Source organism: Apaloderma vittatum, unplaced genomic scaffold, assembly GCF_000703405.1.
Source record: "Apaloderma vittatum isolate BGI_N311 unplaced genomic scaffold, ASM70340v1 scaffold17479, whole genome shotgun sequence".
NCBI classification, from domain to species: Eukaryota; Metazoa; Chordata; class Aves; order Trogoniformes; family Trogonidae; genus Apaloderma; species Apaloderma vittatum.
In genome coordinates, this window is record NW_009735973.1 from 9,574 (window position 1) to 37,339 (window position 27,766).

Below are 27,766 nucleotides of genomic sequence, written 5' to 3' on the forward strand. Positions count from 1 at the left end.
CATGTCCTCTGTAATGCAAAACTCTGATTGCATTGACCTACTGAAATTGAATAATTAAGAAGATTTTGTTTAAAATGCTTCTAAACAGTCATCATAAGTGTACAGTATAACTTATCATAGCATTTTTGTTTTCAGTCCTGATATTTTATATATATATGCCTGTACCATTTACCAAACTCAAGACTGATTTCTCCCTCTTACTTAAGTCCAAATAAAATTTCACTCAGAAACAGTGGATGGATTTTGTCCATCAAGAGTCAGCTATGTTCCTGGGTAACCGGTAATGCTCAGGTCTGATCCTTGCCTTCTTCTCCTGAGGGTTGGCGTATTTCCACTTGGATGGAGACATTTTCAGCTTTTTTCTCTTCTTATCTGTACACCACACTTTTTCACAGTATTCTTCCACCCTCTGGAAGTTGCTGTAACCTATTAGTTGAAGAAATTCTTTGTACCATGGCTTTGACGCCTGAGGTATACTGCTCTGCATTGGACATGGCATTTTGTGAGGTATCTCCTCCTCATAGTCTTTATTGAACATTTCATCTACGCGTTCTTCCTCGACTATTTCCAGGGTGATTTTCCTGACAGTGTGAACAATGCTGTGCTCCTCTGTCTGACAAAAATACGTCCCTGCATCCAGGCGATGCAGTTTCAGGAATAAGAGGCCAAGGTCCATTTTGATTATTCTATCATCTGTCTTCACCTGAAAAAGAAATTGAGTACAGTCCTTTACTGCTATATTTAATCAGTGCAATTGCTTCTGAATTGTACTTTCATGAATAAAATATTAAATCGTGAGAGGAAGATTAAAGATCTATGATCCTTTAATTCACAGTTTTTAAGTATCAAAAATATTTACTTGAAGTAAAGAAGAGATTAAGCTGTGAAAAGAAGGTCTGGAGAATCTGGCAAGCGTAGAAAAACAGATAGTGGAGCACATAGTTTCCTGTTTCCCCAGCATGGATTAGTCTGTTGTAGCTAAATCACAGAGGGAAATAAGGTTGAAACATGCAAATAAACTACTGTATGGAAAACAAATGGGTATTCACCAGCTGACCTGCAACAAGTGTCCTTGTGAATTCTCTTATACATTGACAAATGGTTTTGAGGCAACATTGATAAGAATTTGTATACCTAACTGCAGGACCATTGCAATTTTAAAACCTCTGAGTTCCATGTTTGGTGTCTGAGTTCCCCCTACAGCTCCCGAGAGCTAGGTTATTAACTGTGAGGCATCAGCAGGCTCTAGCAAGCATGGAGCACTGAAATGTCTAATTGAAGCAACAGAAGTTCCCAGGAGAATGGAATCCTCATATTTCCATTTAACAATAAAGTGCTGAATATTAAGCAGAAGAGAAATTCTGGGTGTTGAATGGATTGAGAGCAGCGCTGAAGGGAAGGACTTGGGGATACTAATGAATGAAGAGAAGGATGAGAGTTGGCCGTGTCCACTTTCATCCCAGAAAGCAAATCACATCCTGGACTGTGTCAAAATAGGTGTGGCCAGCAGGTCAAGACAGGAGTTTCTCCCCATCTACAGTTCCCCTGCAGTACTGTGTTCAGCTCTGGGGTCCTCAGTACAAGAAAAACATGGACCTGTTGGGAGTGAGTCCAGAGGAGGGTCCTGAAGATAATTAAGGAGCTGGAGCACCTCTCATGTGAGGCCAGTCCAAGAGAGTTGGGGTTGCTCAGCCTGGAGAAGAGAAGGCTCCAAGGAGACCTTATTCTGGTCTGTCAATGCATAAAAGGGGCTAATAAGAAAGACCGAGAGACACTTTTTACCAGGGCATATAGTGATAATAAGAGGTAATATTTTTAAACTGAAGGAGGATATATTTATATTGGACAGAAGGAAGAAATTTTTTACAACAGTGGTGGTGGGACACTGGAACAGATTGCCCAGCAAAGCTGTGGCTACCCCGTCATTGGAAGAGTTCAAGGCCAGGTTGCATGGGGCTTTGAGCAATCTGAACTAGTGGAAAGTATCGTTGAGCATGGCAGGGAGTTGAACTAAATGATCTTTAAATGTACTTTTCAACCCAAACCATTCTATGATTCTATGACTTTATTATTCTACTTCTCTCTGCTTTTATTTTTCTTTTTCTAACAATTATACACGTATTCATGAATAATGGAATAACTTTCAGGGGGAAACATTAAAACAAATTCATCCTAGCAGTATAAAGACATACTGAAAAGCTAGATTCTATTCAAATTTGCACTCCTGGTATCCAATATCTGAGTTACAGGACCTAATGAGATGTGTATACAGTGTGACATTCTTCCCACTTCATTTAATACCTTTTGTGAAAGACCTGATTAGTAGTTCTGTTGTAAGAATGATTATGCACAGATAGATAGGTACATGAAAAAATACTAAGTGTGAAAAAATATGCAGAGATTTTGGACTTGGACAAAACTTCAGGTAGAAATGTGTCTGAAGTGGGGATAGAATTCATCTTACTTAATATTACATATTTAAAGCAGAGTGTGGCATCCTTGGATATTTTTATATTCAGTGGTTTACTAGTAATGTTTTAACTGACCAAATGAAGCTATCTAGTGTAGCATGAGGTGACACCACTGGCTATAACTGCAGCAACATCTAGTCTGTCTTCAAAGGCAGCCTGAATTGACTAGCTCCTCGGTGGGTTTCATTATTATAAATGTCCACATTTTTTATCAGATGAGTCCCATTCCAGAGATTTGCAGATATCTATGGCTATTGTGGGATCTCATGTTTGCAGTAGAGCCTAGCTGCTAGGCAGTATGGCAACCAGCCTTAGGTAGTCTGAGGCTTTTCTCCCTATATCCTTCCACATAGTTGAGGAAGAGGGGCTGCTCAGCAGAAAAGGATCTAGGGGTGCTTGTGGACAGATGGCTGAACATGAGCCAGCATTGGGCCCAGGTGGCCAAGAAGGCAAATGGCATCCTGGTCTGTACCCAAAAGAGTGTATCTAGCAGGAGTAGAGAAGTGATCATGTGCCTGTACTCAGCACTGGTGAGGCCACAGTTTGAGTACTGCATTCAGTTTTGGGCACTGCAGTACAGGAAGGACACTGAGGTGCTGGAGCAGGTCCAGAGAAGGGCAGCGAAGCTGGTGAGGGGTCTGGAGAACATAAATTATGAAGAGCAGCTGAGGAACCTGGGACTATTTAGTCTGGAGAAGAGGAGACTGAGGGGAGACTTTATCACTTTCTACAGCTACCTGAAAGAATAGTAAGGTGGGTGTTGGTCTCTTCTTCCAAGTAATTAGCAATAGGAAGAGAGGAAGTGGGCTCAAGTCACACCAGGGGAGGTTTAGATTGGGTATTAGGAAAAATTTCTTTACAGAAAGAGTGGTGAGGCATTGGAAGAGGCTGCCCAAGGGAGTGGTGGAATTGACATCCCTGAAGGTGTTCAAAACAAGTGTAGATGTGGCACTTCAGGACATAGTTTACTAGTCATGGAATTATTTGGTTGACAGTTGTACTAGATGATCTTAGAGCTTTTTTCCAACCTTAATGATTCTATGAAGCTATGATTCTATATTAAGTGGGATTAGCTACACTGATGTGTACCAGATGTGTATTGAGGAATAAATATAGCAACACTTATGAAGCACTTTCATAATAGAGATATATATGTGAAAGGGGCAGAGAATCCACTAATATCATTTTCAGAAGGTTCTGTAATGTAATGGGTGAAGCAGCTCGAAGGAATAGATGTTAAGCTAGACTGATGTTGGGAGTAGTATGTGCACATTTCACTTCTGCAATAACATACCAAGTGAAGTGGTGGATTCTCTTTTATTTTGAGATCTTAAATCAAGTTTCACTACGTTTCTAACATCTGTGTTCAAGATGCTGACTGCAAACACCAGATGAATTTCTCAGGTCTATTAATTTAAGAGAGCAGATGAACATAATTATTTTTCCTGACGTCCGTTTACATTTCAGGAACTGATGACAGACCTTTAGTGAAGATGTAATATGCCTAACAGCGGACTCCTTCAGTTAAAAGTGTAGTGTATAAGAATACTTACCTCTTCCTTCTTAGTTTCATGTGCTCGTTGGACAAACCAGATTACTTTTGCTTGTAAGGTCCGAGGGGTGCACTCCAGAAGGGTGCTGTTGTACTCTATCCCATAAACAAGTCGCTCCTCAGTCTTCTCCAGGACTTCACCTGGAAGGAAAACAAACATTTCAGCCCTGTTGTTTCTTATCGCTGCCCCTTCTTTTCACTTGTGTTACTGTTGGAAACCCTAGGGATGCATTAGCCACATCCCTAATCTGAATAACAGAGCTTCAGGACTACATAAATGCTATAGGATGTGCCTGACCTGCCATTGAAACAAAGTCATTCTTAGACCTGGATGGCGTGGGCTCATCCTCATGACCCTTATGACTTAATATAGGAATATGCCAGTAAAAAAACTCAGGTGAGATCATAGTTTGGCTCATACTCTTGGTAAATTCTCTGCTCTCTGCTCCAGGCATTAGCTAGCAATTTGTGAACCTGTGAGTAGATTACCAATAAACTGCTGGCCAAAGCACTGCTGCGCTGCATTTCCATGTCGAACATCTTGTCTGCGGAAACGTCTGGAAGGGGAAAAAAAATAGATTTTTTGAGACAATATGCTTAGTTTACAGATTGTTGGGTTTATGCTAAAGTGACATTCATTAAAAACATGAGATAAATTTTGATTCCTAAAAATATATCACTGTTGTGAGAAGTATTTATTTATACATCAGTATTTTCTTGCTGCTTAACCTACTGGGAATCACACATCTGAAAAAAAGAAACATGCTTATCTGGGGAAGACGAACAATTATGTGTCCAGTTTATATATAAGTACACTGATGTTACAAATATTAAAACAAGATCCTCTGAACTAGCTGGGCAGCATTTCGTGCTAGGAGAATTTAGAGAGACCTTTAGCCTGTTTTTGACTTCTTTCTTTCTGGAAGCCAAGGAAATTTTCCTTTTTTAGTTTAGAGCAGTTTGCCATGTATGTGGATGTTAGTTCTTTTATGCTTCACTATCATGTTATTTTTTTCACTTGGAAGTCTCAAAGTGCAGAGCAAATAACAGATGTTATTACATCTGTGTAGCAAACACCTTTTAAACTCATTTTTCTCCATAGAGAAATGGATGTATTCATGACTTGCCCATGCCCAGAAAGTGAGCTAGTGGCAGAACTGTGGTCAGAACCTGGGAGCCCTGTCTGCAACCTAGAAATAATGCAATTGCTTTTGAGAGAAAAATTGCTGAGAGTTTTGGGCTTTGGTTTTTTTTATATACATTTACAGAAAAATTGCATTTCCAGAAGAATTGTACTTTTGTATAGCAACATTTTTTTTCTAAGCATTCTGATAAATAAAATTAACATTGCTTGCCAGGGAAACAAAAGAGCCTATTGGAATGTCATATCTTGCCAGAGGTAGTATTTCTAACAACCCAAAATTTAGTTATACTAAGGATACTTTTCCTATATTTGCATGAAGAGTAATTCTACACAGCATTATCAATACCACACATAGCAGCTTAACAGAAATATGCAATGCAGCAAATCTTACACAGCAGGTATGTGTACAGTATAAATCATACATGATAGAAACAAGTAAAGCAAAGCAGTTTTGTTATTCTTTTCATTTTCTACTTAAATAATGCTTTTCTCCACTTCTATATGAACACAAAAGCCAGAATTTTTATTTGACACAAATTAAATTTACTGAAACTATGTAGATTTACACTACTTAGAGTTCTTGCCCATGGATGCTGCTTATCACATGTCTAAAGTGGCAGTAGACAGTGATTATTTTCTGAGTTCTGTCATCCATATGGCTCCAGTGGTACTGGTGGACCAAGAGGAGAGCTTGAACCTTTACTAATAATCAGAGAAGAACCAATGTTTAAAAATTACTGTTTCACAGGAGTCTGCAAATTCAGTGAGGATTGGATTGGGACTTTTACGCAAAAGTGCTAAAACTGCATGCCCATTATTAAACAAAAATTGAAATTCTGAGATAGCAAAAGGGTTTCATCATGCTCTGGGAGTTCTTCTTGAAGCATATTCTTTCAGTTGTTAGAACTATTCAAGAAAAAGAAAGGTTTATTTGATGAAATTTTCCTGTTGTATGAAGATTGGGGAAAATGCATTTATCAGTGCCTTCACTTGCTCTGTTTTCGAGGAGAAGGAAAAAATGGGTACAGATGCTGAAAAAAAGGGAGGTGCTTGTAGATAATCTTCTTTCACAAGTACTGGCATAAGCCTCATATATTTTATTTTTTCTTAATAATCATTTCATTCAGAATTCTATGAATAATAGAGTACCAGAAAATTCCTGACATAAACTACTATAAGGAACAATTTACAGTGACTAGCAAACATACTGACTGCATGAAAGTATCTTTTGCAATCTATATTTTCATGAATTTAGATTTCAATCTGCAACTCTGTGCTTTCAAGAACTCAGTAAAAATTATCTGTAAAAAAAGCAATACAGTCATCATTGTCATCACCATCATCCTCATGTTTATTATTTCCCAGGCGTAGATGAGGCACAATTGAAAAGACTCAGGGAGAAAAGACATTGTTGTGGTTTGTGTAAGAGAATCAGTAGACAGAGTTTGGGTTTATTACGGCAGAGTGACATTTGGGTTAGTACTGGGATTTGGCTGCAAGGTGAAGGCAGCCCCTTAACTGCCCCACCCTGCCCTGCCCCTTCCAGCACGGGCACCTGATTGCGTGCAGGCAGCAAGGAGGACCAGAAGGCTTCAGAGTAAAAAAACCCAACAACATAGATTTAGAAAAAAATCCGTTAGGAGCTCTGCTGCTAACCATGAGAGACGAAGAACATGTTGGTGGGGCAGGTGGTGGAGAAAGAGGCTAGAGAGGAACAGTAGGTGGGAGGGAGCATCTTTAAACTAGCTGAGGAATCACAGGTTACTGGGCCTACCCAAACTGAAAGAAATTTTAAAATTACTTCAGCCCCTGGGTTATGAGCTGGCATAGCAAAGAATCTCACTTGTAGAATTTAGTGCTTGTTTAAATAAAAATTAAACCTGCCTAAATTACATTGCCGAGGTGATAGTGGACTAAAGCATTTGTTTAACTCCTGGACTGCTCTGCTTTCTCAAGCATACTTCACAGAATTTGAATTTTCCACCTGGCATTTTAAGTACTTGCAGTATGCAGGAGCTGTACAGCTGTAACTACAAGGAAATTGTAGTAAGCTGCATTGCCAGCATAAAGATATAGAATTTGAGGCCTAATCTTTATTTGTCGTTAATTAAATCCTGTATTTAATTAACTATTCAGGCTATGCATTTGCAAGGAATTATAATATAGGATTTCAAAACTCAACATATTAGTACCAGCTGTCAAGCAGAGGAGGTTTTGTATTTATGTTGCAGTTCTCTCTACATTGTGTACATGCTTGGGTTTACAGTTTTTATATTTCATGTTTCTCTAAACACTTCTCATACCTTGGAAGCATTAGGATCTAAAGCAGAGAGAATTTGAATCGAAGCGTGGAGGTCACATTGTACATCCCTTTTTTAGTTCAAATCTTCACCTGTAGGACTGGGATTATAAAGACAGCTCTTTGCAGTTCTCTTGCTGCCCGCTTAAATGTACTCTCTGAGGGCCACATTTGAGCAGATAGTGGTGGCATTAAAGCTGGATCAAGTGTGCTGTAACGTACTTACATTGCTTGTACTACCCTGTATAGCTCGAACAGAAATCTGGAGCCCTGAGACAAGGCCAAATCAAGGTGTGTCTGCTCTGGGACATTGCATTAATTGTACCTGGAGGCCAGGGCAGCCATGGCAGGGTTATTGACTGTTCAGGGTCACTTGGTGTCAGAAAAACTCCAGGCTGTCTACGGACAACTCCCTTTTCCAGCAGTCCTCTCCACCTGGTACCCAGCAGAAGGCAACTTAAAACTTCCATACAGACATCCCAAGTAGCTCTCCCTGCCTCTTCATGTACCACAAAGTTAGTGTGAGCTCATAGGTTTAAAACCCTCTGAGCTTATGAGTTGAAGTGAACAAAGAAAATACCATCCTTCCCTCTCAGCATTATTAGTTCTTGCAGGCTATTCCCCAAAGTCTTATATGTAAAACAAGTTTTGCAGGCTTCAAGAACATTCAATTGAGTGCAAATCCCTTCTCCACTGCTGCAGTGCTTATCTTAAGAGAAGTAGGGTGATAACAGCAGTATTTTCTCGTTTTAGAGACTGACCTGCTGAATGTTGGGGACGTAAGGCACAGGAAGGTGCCTAGGGTGCAGCCCATATCACTCAACCCTGGATAAATGTATGTGTCAGGGGACTTAAGGGCTGCTACTCTGGAAGTTGTCTTAGGTGAGAAACACGCTAAAAATGTACAAGAGTTCAGGACAGAATGAGTTTCTCTTATCTTTTCTTAGAAAATAAGTAGCCTGCAGAGCAATGTAAATGCTGATAGAGTCCTAAAAGGCTGCTGGGAAATTTTTTAAACGCCTTCCTTCCTAAATGACTTTTGCATCACTAGATGAGTAACCCATATGCTTTGTTATCGTAAACCAATTTCTACTTATACTGTAAGAAATTAATTGTCCTGGCCCGCTATATAGCTGCTCATCTTTCTCAATCTGGGGTCTGAAAGTTTTAGCCAGACTTTTCTTAGATTAAACAGACAAGCAGAGCCCACTCCTTCCCTTAGGGCTGCTTACAAGAGGCATGAGAAGTTCAATCCTGCTTGTAAAAGTGGCATAGATTTCTTATTTGCTTTAACCTGTTCTTTAGTGTAATAAGTCCAAGAGATTCTTAACTATGCTGACTTATTGGCTGTGTTTATTGGTTTTATATTTTAATGTGCTTTATCTAAAACTTTGGGTTACCTAGTGTTTTCTCTGTTTATTATCTTTTAGAAAAATCCAGAGGAATGTCTGTTATGTCTCACTATAGTCAGTACTGCATTTTTTAGAGTACACAGGTTGATGGAAAGATAAGGCATACAGGAAAAGAAAAAAAGAAAGACAAAACTCTTTCTTTTTTTTTTTATTTTCCTTAAGAAGCACTAAGCAGTTTGGGGTACTGTGACTTCCTTTCGACTGAACCACCACTGAAGTTTTTCAAAATTGTCTCCAGAAGTTGCTCAGTTCATTCTAATCTTTGCAGTCCATGTCAGTCTAATATATGTAAGAATATATTTGCAGAAAAACTAATTGTGAAAAAGGCCACAGAAAGGATTTGAACTATACACTGCTAAAGTTTTGCTAAGGCTAGAATTTACTTCTCTATTGGCAAAGGTGACTCAAAGTCTTGTGAAAAGGTCTGAATTAGAATATGTATGTTCTAGATGCTTGATCAAGTATCTGTGTAACTGGAGAACCTGGGTTTAAGAGGGGAGGGAAGAGGACAGCTTTATGGGATTTTGCTGCACAAAAGAGTGAAGGCCAAGAGCTGTGAGTAAGTGAATGGTGATAGAGAGAAATCTCCTCAAGGGAAGAATTAAAGCACTCGGATTAGGTTCATGCTTTGAACTGGCCTATAGAGTAATTTGTCTTTATAAATTCACTGCAGAAACTCTAAGTCTAACCTTGGCTTTTGCAGATATTCTGGTTTCATTTTGGCTGGTGAAGAATAATATTTATTGCTTAAAACTTACTGCAAATAAATACTAACTGACTTTATTTCATTCCTAAAAATATTCCTGGTGTTGATGCTGGTGCCATCCCATTAGTTTGGCGTTCACAGCTAACATCTCCTCACTGCTAGTTATGTTTATGGGGGGGGGGTTATGAAGTACTTTGAGCAGCAGCAGAAACTCTGTAGCTAGTAGCTATTTTGTGAAAAGGGTATCACGGAAAGCAGCAGAGTTCTTACCTCTTTGCCTGCATCCCTGTTGGGTAGTACCGGGAGCAGGAGATGCCGTCCCAAGCGCAGTATGGATCCCGAGCGAGGCAGCAATCCGCGCAGGCGGGCCCGTACATGTCACACTGGTGGAATTTCACTTGTGCTATGACCGACTTGGATCCAACGTAGAGCTGTTGCTGGGAAAAAAAACAAAACAAAACAAAAAAAACACGTACAATTGAATTCCTAGAGCTTCTGCTAAAACTTCTGTTACCAACGGGGTTATTGTTGCTTGCCACTTGTGCATCCAGCCTGTGCCCTGAGGGAGGCAGAGTTGCTCTGTAGGAAAATACGTGATAACAGACTATACTCTCCTCAACGAGGATAGAGGAGAGAAAGAAGGTGAAATGAAAATGTTTATTTTAGCATTTCTTCACTTCTGAAGTTTCAGCTTTGTAAGATTTGTGTTTGGATAGGCAGGGGTTTAAATTTCTTTTTCTTCCTCAAGGTAGTTTCCAGTGCCCCTCTCTGTACATTTCTCTGCCACATAACAGATCTGAGGAAAAAAAAAAAAGACTTTACATAAAAGTCTTTAAAGAAAGTAGTTAAAACTTTCAAAAGTTATAAGTAATCTCAATATTAAAATGGGAGTTATCATGTAAATTTGGCTCTTGATACAGCTTATGTTCACATACAGAAATGCACAGTATTACTGTGATTTGATTTGTATTATCCCTCAATGCACAAGAGATAGATTTTTTTTTTTCCTGGTACTGTGCAGTCTTTCCTCACAATTTAACTGGTCATAATCTGCTTCTTTAATATTTATTTGTAGAGATTTGTGGGGTTTTTTACCATTAGTTCTAGGACTGTTCAAAACTTCTGAGTTTACATAAATGTCCTTTCCAAATCAAGTGAAAAATGGTCAGTCCAATTCATGAATTGCTAACATAATAAATTCAGAAGAGAATAGATGAATTTATAGGTATTTGAGAAAAAAATCTTGTTAATGGTGAATGTAAACGGAGCAAGCACAGAACTATGCAACACGCACTGCAATAGCAATTGCTTATGCACAGCTCACTTCCACAGTATTAGCAGACAGAAAAAGGTTTCCTAATGGACAGTTAAGCTATGGTTATATTAATGGACAAACTTAGTCCGTAATTCCCACTCACACTCCAAGCTTTCAAAATAAGCTATTTTAAAATTCTTAAAACTGCAAACTACAGACAGCTCATTTTGTCTTCCTTGCCTACCAGAAAACATGAAATGTAAAACTGGAGGAGCTGGAGATGCTTTAAGACTTTTCCAGCTGAAGTAAACCAGACGATAGTAGCAGGAACTCAATCTGCCAATTGGAATGAAGAAGAAACCTACGATACTTATTTGAGGGGAATTATTTCTTGTCTGCAAAGACTGCAGTGTGATTGTCCCAAAGACATGAACAACACTCAGTGAGACATATGAGATGGGATTTTCTCTTTTATCCTTTAGCAAGGGCGAAGACTTCTCTAAGTCTTGGTTCATCAGAGGAGGGCAAAAAGCATCCGATATCTAGCCAACTCCACATCAAAGAAGAACATTCCTTCCCAGCCTTTGCAGATAACTAGCTCATCCCTGAAACATGATATTTTATTGTACTGCTTACTCAGTGAAGACTGGTTAGTGTTATAAGGACACTGAGACATAGCTGGCAAGGAGGTCTCCACAGGCTCACAAACTCCAAGGTCAAAATTCTTGAGTGGGGATATTACATAATTTTTTTCATATGAATTCAACTAAGTTATACTTCTGCTTATAGATATTATTTTAAAGGAAAAATGACTTGGTCCTCAGTACCAGAGAACTGCATCCTATTTTAATATTGTTTATTCAACAAGCTGAATTTTGTTATTTAATACTGATATTGCTTTGGCCTTCAATGTTCAGGAATTCTTATACACATACAGAAGAAAGTAATTTCATCGGGTAAAAGTTTATATCTGGCTAACCTGTTCTGGCTTTTCTCTGATATCTTGAAAAAGTTAAGCTAATTTTACTTCTTACAAGAAGGTTTATTCTTCAAATTCTAGATTGCTTTGGCAGTGTTTTTTAAATTCTCTCCAGATTTTCCAGATACCTCCTGAATTAGTAGAGTTAGCAAGCTGTCTTGGGAGATAGATGTAATTACAGAATCACAGAATGTTAAAGGTTGGAAGGGACTTCAAAAGATCATCTAGCCCATCTAGAGAAAGACTACCTGACTTTCCTACAGTATCTTCTTTTTACTCTTCAAACACAATCATTTTATCATGACATTGCACTGAGAGCTAAAGAGAGATGTCTGAAATGACTCATTTTTTTCTCCAAATAATCACTTAGTGTTAGACAATCCAGAGATCCTTTCACAGCCATCAGAAAAAATAGATTGATCCAGGAAATAAGCCAGAATACTTACAGCCAAGATTCTCCTCTGAATTAGAGGAGTTTGTTCTCCTATATTACCTGCAGAAAGAATGCAAGCTGACTGGACACTCATACTGAAACAACTCTTGGGGCATACACGCATCTCTTATTAGTGCTCTTTTCATTCTTTATTACTTGTGTTTCACTATGTTTATGTGCACCTATATTGCTTCAGGGATCCAAGAGCTCTTAAGATATAACTATCTTAGAATAATAGAATGTGAACAATCCTGGGATGTTTATAATGGCTCTGTCCTTAGTTGATATGGTGATATGATATAGATATCTGTGATATGGTACAGATGAAAATCTATCTACAAGAATAATAAATTGTGTGTTTATATTACCAGAAACTAGCAGAAACTCAAAAGGGAGTCAGATCTAAACAGCCTAGCCTTTCATGGGCAACTGAATATGTGGGAGAGCCAGCAAGGCTCTTTTTGCACTGATATCCCCATGGGCTTGAAGTCTGTCTGCATTTATCAGCAAGGAACTTTGCTGTGAGCTACCATATCCACCAAGTTAATCCCTACTGTGATTACTATGCCAGTAACTCTTGAAAAAGAATGTTTTTTACTTGCCTTGATAGTGTGAACTAAGGAGATTTAATATCAGAATTGAAAAACATACATGCTTCATAAACAAACAGAGAATATTATATACTCTGTTATATATATGTTATATATATATGTAGAATCATAGAATCGTAGAATCATAGAACAATTCAGGTTAGAAAAGACTCTTGGGATCATCGAGTCCAACCATTAACCCTACACTACAAGTTCACCCCTAAACCATATCACCCAACACCACATCTAAACGACACTTGAACACATCCAGGGATGGCGACTCAACCACCTCCCTAGGCAGTCTATTCCAGTGTCTGACCACTCTTTCTGTGAAAAATTTCTTCATATACACTGTGTTATACATATGCTATATAGCTATGTTAAATATATATATATAGGCCAGGTTGGATAGGGCTTTGAGCAACCTAATCTGGTGGGAGGTGTCCCTCCCCATGACAGGGGGATTGGAACTAAATGATCTTTAAGATCCCTTCCTACTCAAACAATTCTATGATTCTATGATGTTAATATTATAAAAGGATTGTATATATATGACGAGATCTCATTATAGATGTTTATCTGTCTGTCTATCTATCTATCTATCTAGCTATCTCTATATAGTTATAGCTTTGTTACATTTGACCCACAAAGTTCACATTTCAAACTTGTGAAATACTTACCCTTTTTGAAGAGATTTCCATAGAAATTATAGGAACTGGCACCTAGAAAATAAGAATTATTTCCTTGCTTAGAAAAAATAATGTGTTTTTGCTATGATTATAAATTAGGTAAAATAACATTGATGTTTACTTTTTATATTTGGTCTTACTAGATACTTTGATTTTCTTTGAATTCTGATGCTACAGAAAGATGTCAAGAGGTTGTGACTTTAAGAGGTAAAGCTTTAAAAGAGTTTATTTAAAACCAACCAACTAACACTTAATTCAAGATTATCGGAGCCACAGGAACACTACAATTTCCCTGTCAAACGTGACATTAACTTTTGTCACCAATGAATCTCTTTTGTCCTACTTGAGAGTGATAAGTGGAGTGTTCTTTATAAAAAAACATCCATTGAAGATAAGATAAAAATAGCAGGAATTCCTTCTTTTACCATTGTCCTCTCTGCCCTCTGCTCAGATTTCCTGAAGCACTGGCAAGACATAACCCCGATAGGTCTGTTGAAAACCAGCTTTATTAAGAGGGACAATTTCTATGATTTTTCCCCCAGGCAAAAAGTCAATAGCTACACTGCTAGTGCAGGTACCAGGTTTAAATATCTGAGTTTGGATGTTATATTTTTCTTATGGTTGCAAGCAGGTTAGCCTCCTGCTTTATATGGCTAACGTCGTATGATGTGAATACTCACAGAATTTTGCTATATAAGCTTTGCCACATACCAAATATTGAGCATTAGCGATGGGTTACTCTTGAAGAGAATAGAGTTTTGATTCACTAGGACTTAGATTTGCACTTTGTAAAAACAGAGGAACTGACTCACTTTCTGAGGACTGAGCATGCAGTTATACTCTTTTAAATACTTGATTGGGTGTGAGGAAAAAATAAATAAAATGCAAAAGATTTCTAACTAAAAGTCACACTACAATCTCCAAGCGTGTAAAGAGAAAGACAATAGTCCCGGTTTGCTGCAATTATACTTTAATTATAACTGCACCTCTGAAAAGCTTCAGTTGTAAATAAACAAAACCTTGCACAAAACTATTAATTTGACTATACTGAGATTTTTTATACAGTTTGATTCTGTAGAAAATTCAATAGTTGTATATATGCTTCATATTCACCTTGAATACTTGCAGCTCTTCAAGAATCACTTCTTCCATCGATTCTGTCTCTTGATTGTAAATTGTAATGACTTTCAGCACAATTCCGTTATCTAGGAATAAATTTTAGAGGAAAAACAAAACCTAAATATTATAATTGTTGGAGACATTTGTTTGACCTTCAAATGCATTAAATGACTTGCTCAAAATGATAATGAATAGAAATTTTTTAACAGGTACAGGTAGTTGCATATTGCTGCTGTTGATGAGGATCCTTACTCTTAGAAGATAAACACATATGACAATTTGTCCCTGACAAATAAGAGTCAGCTGAGACATCCCTGAGCTGTGTGATTAATTGACTTGTATTTGTCAAATTCTGGGTCACAACCCCTTGGTGAGCTGCAAAAGGATCAAAGAGCTTGACCATATTTCAGGGAGCAGGGGGGAGTTGAGTCCATCAAGGCAAGGCTGTGTAAAATAGCTTTAATTACAGGATCTGGGTGTTTACACTAGTTAAGAAATTTCTAACGATCCTTAATTGCTGGCAGCAGCTCCGTTTCTCCAGGCAAGCATACAAAAACTTTCAGGGCTTCATTATCAGAAGTTCTCACCCTTTTTTACGGAAACACTGAACTACAGTTGAGCTGAAGTATTAATCAAAGGAAGATGAACCAAAAAAAAAAAAAAAAGAGCTGCACATTCAAAAAGTCTAAAGCACGTTGGAGTTTAGTTTTATCAGCCTCTCTGTCACGACAACTCCTGCAGGAAATTAAAACATGTGAATTGCATGTCGTCTTCCACCACTTCAGCTTTGTCTTGCTATTATTAGAATAGTCTTGCTTTCCTTAATCTGAAAATCTGTCATCAACAATGGCAAATATCACTTCCTTTCTTCTGTTACTTTCAGTCACCTTTGATTTAGAGGAAATATTAAGCAGACAAGCAATGGGAAAAATGTTCAGCAAAAGATCAAAGGGGAAGACACAAGGAGGAACCATTAAACTGGGGTCATACACCACTTCTCAAAGAGAATATGTAATCAAAGGCATCTATTTTGTGATGGAACAGCAAAAAGAAATTACATTCTGAGCTCTGATTTTCATAAGTAAATACCTCTTCAAATCCTGCTGACAGGCAGGTGAAAGTTAGCCCTCAAGTTTGTACTTTGATGAACCTTTCTAACCTGCATTACTACCTTAAGGAAACTTAAGGTACCTAAGGAAACTTACTTGGCTGTAAGATGCTGTTTACTTATGTTATACGGCAGGTGTTGGTCTCTTATAAAAAAAATATTAACCCCTTCTGACATTATTTGTCCAAGAGAAGCAGTAAGGTTTTTTTGATGAGAATTTCACCAGAGTAGAGATTGCAGGATTCGTTTTAGAATATCTAAAGCCCAAATTCCTATGCTGGAATTTTTTGACACCTGAGATTAGACATCTCAAGAAGACTAAGTAGCTGTTGGGTGCTAGTCCAGCACAACTTTAAAGCATACGCTTAAGTCCCCTTGTGTTCAACTTCGCTGAACTGAAGGCTTATGTACATGAGTATTTGATACAATATCTCAATCATAGATGAAAGTGGAAAAGATGAAAAATCTAGGCACCATTATAAAATCTGCTGTACAGAAATAAGTAACACATGACACAACATTTTATAAACTACCCTGAGTCCAAAACTGATACCATACGGAGGCTATATAAAAGCTAAGAGAAGAGCATTAGTATAAATAAGCCTTTGCTGTTCTATGAACGTGCTGCTTTTGGATGTTCTCAACACTGAAATATGCTTATCAGAGGAATTTAATTAGTAAAAATAATTCACCACAACTGCTTTTTGAGATAAAATGGTCAAAATGATTTGTGATACCACTCCTGTTGTTAAATTGATAAAATGTGACTGTGTGAATCTTTGGATTTATTCCAGACAGATTAGATGTGACTAAAATCTTGTCCAATTCCAGGCTTCCATCTTATTTTCTTAAATTCTCTTATTTTTCAAATGCCATTAGAATTTTTTTTCTCTATGTGCTTAAAGTTAGGGAAGGTCTATTATATATTTTAGCTTAGCAATATTTGTTTGGTAGATGTCTGAAAGCTGTCTTTAAACAAATTCTCTACCTTTTGAAAACAGCATGAAAGAAAGACAAAACTTGGCAGAAAACTTCTAACAGTTTCTGTTTAAAAAACTTGGGTATTTCCTACTTCCTTCTTTGAGCTGTGCTGTATCCCAATTCTGGAAGCTGGCACTTTCTTTTTATCGATATCAGCTAGACTTGTTATCTCCAGAACTGGGGAAAATAAACAGTGGAATAAAGCCAGTAACTTGAACTGATATTTCGAACGCCATATCACCTTTTTTTCCCTCAGATGTCCAGGTCTCAGCTGAGGGTTCTGAAGTTTTACAAAAAAGGATCAGTTGCTCAGAAATTTAATTTGTTGTTCTTGTTTGTAAAGAAAAGATAAATGAAATCCTATACTTAAGTTTCTTTACCCAGTCTTTAAATATTTCTCTCTATTATTTTTCTATATAAACTTATCAGCACACTGAAGCACATGACTAGAATGACTCCAGTCCTCTGTAAGGTGAAGACTGGTGCAGTCAGGCAAAGAATGACTGTTAAAAAGAGACACTGCGTTAGTTTTCTATTTTTAGATTATACACAATTTCATTCATCCTAGAGGTTAAAATCAATGAATGAATGAATTAATGGATCAGTTGTCTTCCTTGCTTTCTTTGATTTACCTGTGCCAATGAACAAGACATCATACTGCCCATCTTCAGCTTCCACTCTGTCCACTGCTAGCTGTTTAAGATTGTACTTTCCGTCTGTTTTAACTAGTATTGGTCTCTTATGAACAGGCTTGATGGGTTGATACATCAGTGGGTGACTCCTGGCAAAATGGACAGCTTCATCAGGATAGTCTTTAGTGGTAGTGTACAGACCGCCGTTCACCTTGCTGGCACACTGCAAAAACATTAACCAGAGATTATCCTGAAGGTTTGCCAAATAAATAGTCAGAGACAGGTCTTGTTTTCAGGTTTAATGGCAAGTCTGCAGAAAGCCTGGCATAAAAACAGGCACGGAAGATCACAGCAGGAACTGGGACGGTGAACTCTATGTTTTATGCACACATGGATTTTTAATTGTGAGAAGCCAAGAAAGGGAATGCTGAACTGAGCCTTGCGTTGTCATGTTTAGAAAGTGGGAGCTTCTTCCTCTCTCTCTGTCATCCTGAGAGCAGAATAAATAGTGACACTTTCAGATTTTGACAAAAATGTAGTGCTTATGTCTTCCTTAAATTGATATTGAAGATGTAATCAAAATGGCCATTGATGGAGTTAGGAAAAAGAAGTTTCTTATCCCAGCAGAGAAACAGCCGTGTAAACTCAGCAGAATACTAATGCTTGAAATCAGTCTCTAGTGTTACTACTTTTGATTGCGAAATGTATTACCATAAGAAACTAAGCACACTTTAAAATCATGCAAGCAGCAACAGTAATTCTTGATCTCAGGCATTTTAACAATACTACATTTGATTCTAATTCCTAACTCACAATGACAGTATTATATATCACAGTTTAGCTTGAATTACCAATGTTCACAAAGATAAATCTACTGTTTTGCAAAGCAAATAAACTTTATGTCAATGATTGATTAAAAAGAGTTACTCCTTTGGTCAAATGTGCAATTAGGGATAATTTAATGCATTAAACAGAGAAGTTAATTTTAGGATGCTTTGTGAAGGATATAGTGTTCCCTAACTGAACATAGATTCTATATTTCCAATTTGCTTCATGACATCTAATTGAAACCATTTATGATCAAGCTAAAGCTATCTCAGAAACCATTTACTTTCTCCAAATATTCATAAGACAGTGTGGTTTTGAGAAATGTTCCAAGCAAAGCCACAGTAGCAGCCCTTCCCTATTTAAATTGTATTTTTCAATCAATACGATGAAATAAAATACTCCTTATGTTTACTGGAAACAGTAATTTTAAACTTGTGGTCAACTGTAATTGACAATAACAAACTCCTGCACTTGTCAAATGGGACAATGTTTGCTTCCACTTTTTGGGCTTAGTTACAGGGAAGTATTTGTTCAGTGTTGACTTTAAAGTAATTGTCTAATCAGCCCAGTGATGGAGTTTCACTGCCTGTTTGCAATAAAGAGACAGAGCTGGAGCATGAAGACAGGCTGAGCCTCTGCTTTCCATGCACTGCACAGCATATCAAGAGAATAGGCACTGCCAGCTTCCCTTTGCAAAATTCTAGCCCTGGAGAGATTTAATAAAAATAATCCTTCACAGGCTTTTTAGTTTTAATTAAATAAAATGAAGTGGTCTAGAAAGGAAACAGTAGATGCAGCCATTTCTGAAGTCTATCAACACCATTTTGAGGTAACTAATGTCATTCCCAGAAGCATCACAGTCTAGATGCACTAAAAGAATCAGCAGAAGAGGAGCAGAGATGATGGCAGAAGCAATGCTTCAAACAGACTTCAGAGAGCAGCAGAGTCTGTCAGAACCTGTGCAACCCTTAACAGTGTTTTTCAGTTTATTACCTTTAAGCTATACTCTCATTTCTTATAGACTACATCTTTAGCCATTCAATAACTAAGATCAAAGAGTGCTGACTCTCAGAGATGCCAAATAGCAGGTTATTTTTGGCATCTTGTCACTGTCACTCCTATAGTGGGAAATGTAGTGAGATTCAGCTTACCAATCTGCTGACCTTTTCTTTGGAGTGTGAAACCTAACACTGTGGGCTACAGCCCCAAACATGCTTTCTCCTCATGCTACTGGAAAAATGTTGAAAAGACCTCTAAACTCTGCCCTAGATGAACAGGCAGAAAATGAAACAACTAATCCTCTGCTAGCTGGCAGAGTCAACTAGTTCAGCCTCTGATGTACTCTGCAACATACAGAGGTAAAGATGCATAAATTGAATAACACCTAGGAAATACCTAGTTCCACAATTAACTCATTCCATGATATTGGAAAAATTGTGCTCTTCTTTTATATCTGTTTCAGCTTTTTCCTCTTGGGGAGACTACAGTCCAGTCTGACACAAATGCAGCCATTCAGAGCCAAGGGAGACAAGCACTGGAAGTGGCTGCAACTCAGGGCAGCCTTTCTGTAAATTATTGTCAACTTTGCTGAAGTGCTGGCTCAGTGTTCTCTCCTTGTTGCCAAAAAACCACCATTTAATCTTCAGCACGAGGAGATGTCAGTGTAAGGACTGTAGTCATTAATACTGAAATAACGCCTGCATTCAAGGCAAGTCCAAAAAAATATATGAGATGTTCTACTGCCTGGAAAAAAAATGAATACCACTTAAAGAGCTTGGAACATATCATCTTTGTAAAATACAGAGCCATTCTGCAATCCACACATGGTCTTGTCTCATTATTTGGTAAAACTGCAAAAACTATATATTTGCTATACAAAATGTCAAATAAGAAACCAGTAATTCCTTTGAATTCAACCATTTTGCTCAAAATGTGATAAATTACTTACCTGATTTTCTATCCTGACTAAATATCAATGACTTTGATCTACATCAAACACACTAAAAGTATTGTTATGTTATGTTATGTCATGTCATATTACATACTATCATATTACATTACATATTATATATAATTACATAATAATTATTACAAATAATAGTATAATGATATTCTACTATATTATTACAATACATTAATAAAAACTATAATAAAATATTTTAATAAATAGTAAAAAGTATAGCAGTCAGCATTGCTATAGTGGTAGCTTATTGGCCAAACTAATCAAATCATATTCAGAATGTTTAAGTCTTAGACAATCTTTTATGGAACATCCACTTCTGTGTTTTGACTTATGTCTCTAATGCTAAGAAAAGCCAAGGAAAACATTAACTTAAAATGAGCTAGACCTTACTACAGTAATCTTACTACAGTAAGATTGTACTCGCATGGACTAGATAAGCTAACAGAACTTTTCATCTCCCATTCCTGTGATAAATGAATTGTATGTAATATTTATTTCTGTGAATGACTGCGTTTAGTATAAAAGAGAATACTGATTCAGTTAACAAAGGAAAACCAACACTGATAGTAATGCTCTAGCAACTGTTTACTCCACCATTAAGCTCAAGAGAGCAAGCCTGCAGTCTGCAAGAAGACAAAAGAGTGTGAAAGCTGAGGGAGTTTAGCCAAACAGCTCTTAGAAATGTCTTTGCATCTCACAAAGTCAGAAACCTGCACAATGCTGACATGATAAAGGGTAGACATTCAGTGAGTGTAAATAAAAGCATCTTTGCAAAAGAAGACAGGTGCCATGGGTGGGTAAGCATTCCCAAAAGCTAGGGGCCAAAGAAAAAATCGTGGACGTTATGCTTCTCTGAGTTAGGCTGCTCCCGATTTGCAGCAGGAAGGAGAAGGTGGTGGAGACCCTGGTTGTGCCCCTGCAGTGAGATGCTGATGAGCCCATGCAATGCAAAGGGCACCCTTAAACCACGCTGGCAGGTAGCAGGGGTGAGACTGCTCTCCCCATTCCCCAAACTGGGATGTGGGAGTCCTGAGCTAAAATACTGCAAGGACAGAAGCTTCGAAGTACGTAAAAAAAAAGAGAATGAAACAAGAAAAGGGCTTGAGGTGAGGATTACTTATGATGGGGCCAGACTTTTCTCAGTGGTGTCCAGTGATGGGACAAGGGGCAATGGTCACAAACTGGAAAGCAGAATGTTCAAGCTAAACATAAGGAAATACTTCTTTACTGTGGCAGTAACAGACCACTGGAATAGGCTGTCAAGAGAGGGTGTGGACTCTCCATCCCTGAAGACTTTCAAAACCCACCTGGATGTGTTCCTCTGTAATTTACTCCAGGTGATCCTGCTCTGTCAGGAGAGTTGGACTAAATGATCATCAGAGGTCCCTTCCAATCCCTACCATTCTGTGATTCTATGAATTTCTTGTAGAAATTAGTTACCTGTGTCTGAGTAATGAGTTTATGATTGGCTCCAGAATTTCTATCAAGCAAATGAAAAATCTAAGCGCCAGTCAGGAGCAACTCTCTATGTGACAGCACCTATATTGCTGCAGAGTAAGCAACAGCAATTGCCAAATTAACTCAATTTTCAAAATATGTGCTCCTTCTTTTCTTTTTTCATGTCCATTGGCGAAAAAAAAAGAAGTTTATAAAGAAACTTGTGTGAAAAGTATTGAACAGCATAAGTGATTTAGCTGAGTTTATTCTTTGCAACAGTGTTTTAATATTTCTATGTACAGAACAAGAATGCTAATAACATCAGGAACCTGGTTTGAGGGTAGTAAAACCTCATTCTGTGATATCTGAAAGCAAATCAACGAATCGTGAGGATGCTAGATGAATCTTTGTAGAAAGAACCAGCCTTGAGAGAGGGACCTCTGGTGATGGAGGATTTATTCCTTGTCTACAAATTTGTTTATTCTGATTAGATATTTTTGAAAAAATCTATGTCTCATTTCTAACCTGTATACTGATCTAAATTACAGAAATATTAAAATTTGATCCTTTTTGAATGAACTTGTTAAATGCCTTGGTGTCAACAGACAGTAGAAGGAAAATGAATTGTCTTGTGTAAGATTTTTTCCTCAGTAATAATCTTATTTACTTTGGAAAATATTGCACACATCTTAAATATATATATTTTTAATGTAAATATAGGTACATGTTTCTAATTCATCCTGGATTTATCTTCTCAAGCTAAGTAAGTCAGCAGGGACAATTAGTTCTCCAGAAAGTTCCATGAGAAAAAAAGTCATGGTTCGCTCGATGCACCTAAATAAATTTGGTCTTTTATTTATTTCTTGGGCAATTAGATTAAAGTTATCAAGGTTCAAATGCAAAAAATAAATGTCAGCAGACAAATTTAGAAGAGGAGCTATTCCAAGCCCAATAGTAAGTGTGGTTCTTTTCCAGACAAAGCACTTACTGCTTCTGAACACAACACCTAACCCACCTTCTAGAGGTGCCTTTTTCTACCCCTATTGCCTGGAGTCCTAACTTTGGGGCCTTAGGACACAAACACAAAGTTGCTAAATTCAAGTCCAAGGATTTTGTGAACACTTAAATAAATGTATGGTTCTAGTACCTGGTTAAATTTAGTGTTGAGCCACTTTATGCTTTTAGAGTATGTATATATTCAAGTAAATATATCCCAGACTGTGGAATCAGGAAGATTTGTACATTAGTACAAATTTATTCACTTAGCAAAGCAATAAAATATAGATTGTACTTACTGAACCAGGTCTAGGATAAGGTACTTTTCCTTCGTAGAGAGCCCAGTGGTATTCAGGTCCTTCTTTATGAGCATATGGTCCATTGAAAGCTGCTCGGACACTCGCCATGTGGTAAACACATACAGCATATCCTCTAAATATATTGCTATGAAGTAAAATTCAAAGACATTGTTAAAGCAATATATCGCATTCTGTACATGTAATACTGGTATTATTTCATAGTTAAAAATAAGTCAACAATATTCAGGGAGGAAAAAAAGTACTTATGGTTTCCTATATGCTTTTCTTATATCTGCTGTATCCAACGTTCCTTACAATGTCTTTAGTGTATTTATATTTATAATATTTCTCTGAGGAATCTCCATGTTGTTATCCCAAAATTTGTACACTGGCCCTAAAATAATTGTTTATAAACACAAAGAAAGCAAATCAAACTGAACTCAGGTGTTATATGTCTTTGATTAGTGACATAAACAGTTAACCATTTTCCTTCTCTAGGGTTTTTCCTACTGTTGTCACTTTGGAAAGATGGGATTAATACAATGCTGATTGAAAAGAACAGGAGTCTTTTTATATTGAGTGGGAATGCTAGTTTATGTTATTAGATCATCAAGATTACTCTATGTAGATCAATCCAGTTATAAGTATCTTTTTTGCTTTTATATTTTATTTACTCAGTTCTAGAGAAGCAATTAATTATTTTTTAAAGAATATCAGTGCTCCCTACAAAGAAATTTCCTCTGAAGAGTCCAGGTGATCTGGATCATTTTAATCAGGTGCCCACCTTTCTCTGCTAGCACAGGGATACAGTAAGGAATGCTAGGTGTCTGCCTCCCAAGAGGATTAGATCTGCCTTCCTCTATGTCAAAAAAATAAATCAGGAGAGCGAAATAGTGGCAAAAGCGCAGCTGCTCTTCTCTACTAGTTACATCCTAAACTAACAGTGGGATCTCCAAGAAACAGGTACTGGGTGCTTGCACTTGAACTAGGCTGTGGTGAAAAAAGAAGGCACCAACAACATCACAGCTGGTGTTTCAGGCTTCACCAAGAAGCTAGTAGCAATTTAAGCTGCTATCTACTTAAAGTTGAGTTACAGTGGAGCTCTTAAAGGGAGACAGGTGACTGATAGACTGCTCTTATAAGCATGCAGGAGGCATATGTTTTGACATTAGGAAATTTTCAAGCAAGGAAACTTTTAATTAATTGATGATCCAGATACACTGAATCACTGGAGGAGACTTCAAGCCCCTGAGAGTCATAGACGAGTTTTTACATTAGCAAGGAAACTCACTGCGAATAGAATAGGGATTAAACTGTTTATTATATATCTGCTAAGGGATATTTATCATGAAGCTTCTATCTCTTCAATAGGCTGTTCAAACATTTCTCTATTGCTGCTATTATTTCTTTCAGTTGTTTACCTTGTAGTGTTGAAGAGGCCGAATATCACTGGATTTTTGTTATCACGAGTTTGCAGCAAAAACACATCCTCTGTAAAATTCAAATGCAATGTTACTGGTAGAAATCTACTTTTCTCAGGCCTCCAAAAGTAAATTCATTATATATATACTATTTAAATTTAGGTAGATTTTAAAAACCATATTTAGCAACAATGCAATAAGTAAAGGCATAATGGATGACAGTCAATGCTATATGTATAGAACTTCATATACATTGGAAAAAACCACACAACAATTCACTGTTAATGAATACAATATTTGACAGTAAGATGTTTTATTATGAAAGTATATGTTTTTTATGAAGGTTTTAAGTTTGTTGCACTCCATGATATTTACCTAATTCATCAAAATGGGTATCAATTCCATTTCTCCCTGGCACAGAGCAAACTAGCCTGGTTTTGAGGAAAGTGCTCCATTTATTCACGAGCATTCGCTGGCCTCCCATATCATTCTGTGTAGAAGGAAACAAATGTTGATGGTAATTTGAATGAGTAAGTCTAGAAGCACAAACAGCTCTGCTGAATTAATGTCAAAAGCATGCATTTTCAAACCACAGGTCTATTACTGGTATTATTTCTCGGGAGTCAATTTTCACGTAGGATTGCACTGATCAAGTTCAGGTCTCATTAAAAGCTGTGGGTTCATAAGAATTTTTTAATTCTGTACCACATCCATGGATAATTTTAACTATACAGCTCTTGTAAAGCTTTTTTCTTTCTCGTTTTTGCTAACTGGAGTACACTGAGTACACTAGCAAAGTCTATCTTTACTTTATGAGCTCAGTGCAGGGTTAGATCAACACATTTGGAAACTGAAGCCCTGAATCTATCTGTAGGGCTGGTACAGCTGAGGCAAGTCAGAGGCAAGTGTCTACGTGGTGTTTTAACAATTTCTCAACAACTTGAAATTATTCCTGCTTTGCTATGGCTCTCTCATCTTTTTCTTGCTACTGCAACTGTCAGACTGTCAAGAAAAGGGGACACTTAGTACTACTGAGTAATCAGGTTCTATAACCTTTGGGCAGCATCCCCAAAGCTATGAAGTTATATTCACATAAACTGTGTAACCAGCTGTTGAATGTTCTGTATTAGGCTTGCAAGACTGCTCTCACAAATTCATTCTAAACTACTGAAATGAATTAATTTCCCTAGCTTCACACTGAGATCTAACAAAAGCTGAAATCTGTTTTCCTTAGAAATGGAGATTCAGAAAAAGGATCTTACCGCACATACACGTCCCACTCTGGTATATATGGCGTGAGTGTTTGTCTCAGCCTCTAATGCTTTTTCAGTAAAGAAGAAATATACTTTGTTATCATCATGGTCTTCATTGTCAGGAATCATGTATGAGCCAACAAATTTTGGTTCTATAAAAGAAAACAATTCAGGCTTGTTAAAACATCCTCTTATTTTTTTCAATCCTCAAAATCAGTTGGTAGCAAAGAAAAAAACAAAATTAAATAACAAGTGATCTGTCAATCAGCTGCGTAAGTGGAATAGAAATAGGAAAAAATGTATTTTTTTGTATGTAGGTATCTATAGAACATTCATGTGGAATACATTCATGTCAAACTATTTTTAGAGCTCCAATTCACAATTCAATATTTCTTTGTATGTGTGCAAGAAAAAGACCTTTTCCCAGTCCTGTTCTCTAGGGTTTATATATTTTAATTTGGATTAGGTTAAAACCTGGCAGTAATATTCACAGAATAACCTTAGATCCTATACAAGCCAGTTGTAGAAATGTCACCTTCAGACAAACAGCCTTTTAGATAAAATAAAAGCTCTATTACTTCAGCTAATATATGTTATATGAACACATATCTTCGTAGCTAGAAGGTACATAGTGCATGTTTTTCATGAAAGAAAAACCTTCTAATTGTTTCCTGGTTTTACATTTTGCTACAAAGTTGAAAACTCAGTTCAACCTTTAGTCCGTGTCTCTATACCTTTTAAACCCACATTAAGAAGATCTGTGAATGATTTTATCTCAGTGAAGCATAGCAAAGTTTTTACAAGTTCTTTAAATGAGAATATAATTCCTGTAATTAGTATGATTTTTTTAAAAGTAGTGAGTAAAATAAATATTTTCTAATTCCCTGTTTGCTCTGAGTAATTGCATTCTAAGATATTAATAAAGCATTTGTTGATTTTCTGAAGTGTTTTTAGTATAGATTTTTAAATATTCCCTTTCTACAAATTTAAGTGTCGATAATAGACAAAATGAAAAGCAAAGTTTGAGGCCAGAATTTAGAGAATTATATATTTAAAATAAAGAAAATATCCAGAGAGAAAAGAAGAGAAATGTCACTTTCGTACTGTGAACATCCACCTGCTTGTTGCTACCCATATATAGCCAATATAAACATTCATTTTAGCAAAGGCTCTATGTATTAGATTTAAAGCACATGTAAGAATGTTCTAAACATTTATTTTTAAAAAAATATATTTAAATCAAGTATTAGATAGGAAGAATTATGCGGCAGAATGATTTTGTATTCTGTTTAAGGAGAAAACTGTCTTGAAATTCAAGGAAAAAAATGCCCTTTCACTGAATAGATGATGCTCACTATAAGAATCACCATACAAGGCATTTATTGAACCTCCTTGCCAAATATTAACAGTAATTATGTCATTGTTGTGAAGAAATATTGCATTACTTTTGGAGCAAAATACATCAAGCTTCTGACTCCCAATTTCTAGAAAATTCAACACTGAAATTCATTTACATTTCATGATGAGGAAACAATTTCTAAATTTCCCAGACCATGATTTTTCTATTTTTTTTTCTTATGGAATGTTTTAATTTTCTGCTTTAACATTGTCATTTAACTATATGATCATTGTACATTTATTATTTTATGCTATTGCATGACATCTCTTTACTACCAGCTTGGTAAAGATTGAGTTGTTGTATTGTAACATAAAGACAAAATGATCTCATCCATAAAAAAGAATACTGTGTTCTAATGAGAAGGTCCCATTATTTAAATTGAGAATTTAAAAATATTATTTTAATTATATCTTGTATATCATGAAATAGTGTAGAAGATTCAGAGTATAAAACAAAAGTAACTATAAAATTGAAAGATTTAAACCTTTAAAACCAATTAAAAAAAAAGATTTAAACCTTTAAATCCAATAGGTAATGAAAGTTAAAATTTCAATTTCTTGGTCCTGGCAGGGTGTTCATGAAAAATTTCATGGAAAAAATACAGATTAAACAAATTAATTTCCAAATGGATTCAGATGTGCATGAACAATATCTTTTCCTCCCTCTCCTCTTTCCCATACCTTTCAACAGGCGCTCATTATCGGGTTCAGTTCGGAGATGGGCCATGCGGTTCATGGTGCGAAATAGAGCGGCATCTCTTCCCCAGTAGTCACTGTAGAGGCCAGTAAAGAGTTCACCAT

The 27,766-nt window shown here is 36.9% G+C and overlaps 1 protein-coding gene across 1 annotated transcript; it reads right to left on the reverse strand.

Moving 5' to 3' along the window:
* On the reverse strand, positions 1-27,766 carry SEMA3E (sema domain, immunoglobulin domain (Ig), short basic domain, secreted, (semaphorin) 3E; the record flags this gene model as incomplete). Its single annotated transcript, XM_009876806.1, has 12 exons — positions 1-703; positions 4,025-4,164; positions 4,513-4,580; positions 9,855-10,021; positions 13,522-13,563; positions 14,644-14,735; positions 17,371-17,593; positions 22,894-23,038; positions 24,315-24,384; positions 24,690-24,804; positions 25,577-25,719; positions 27,647-27,766. Coding segments are annotated over 12 exons (1,778 nt in total), but the record flags the coding sequence as incomplete, so codon positions are not given.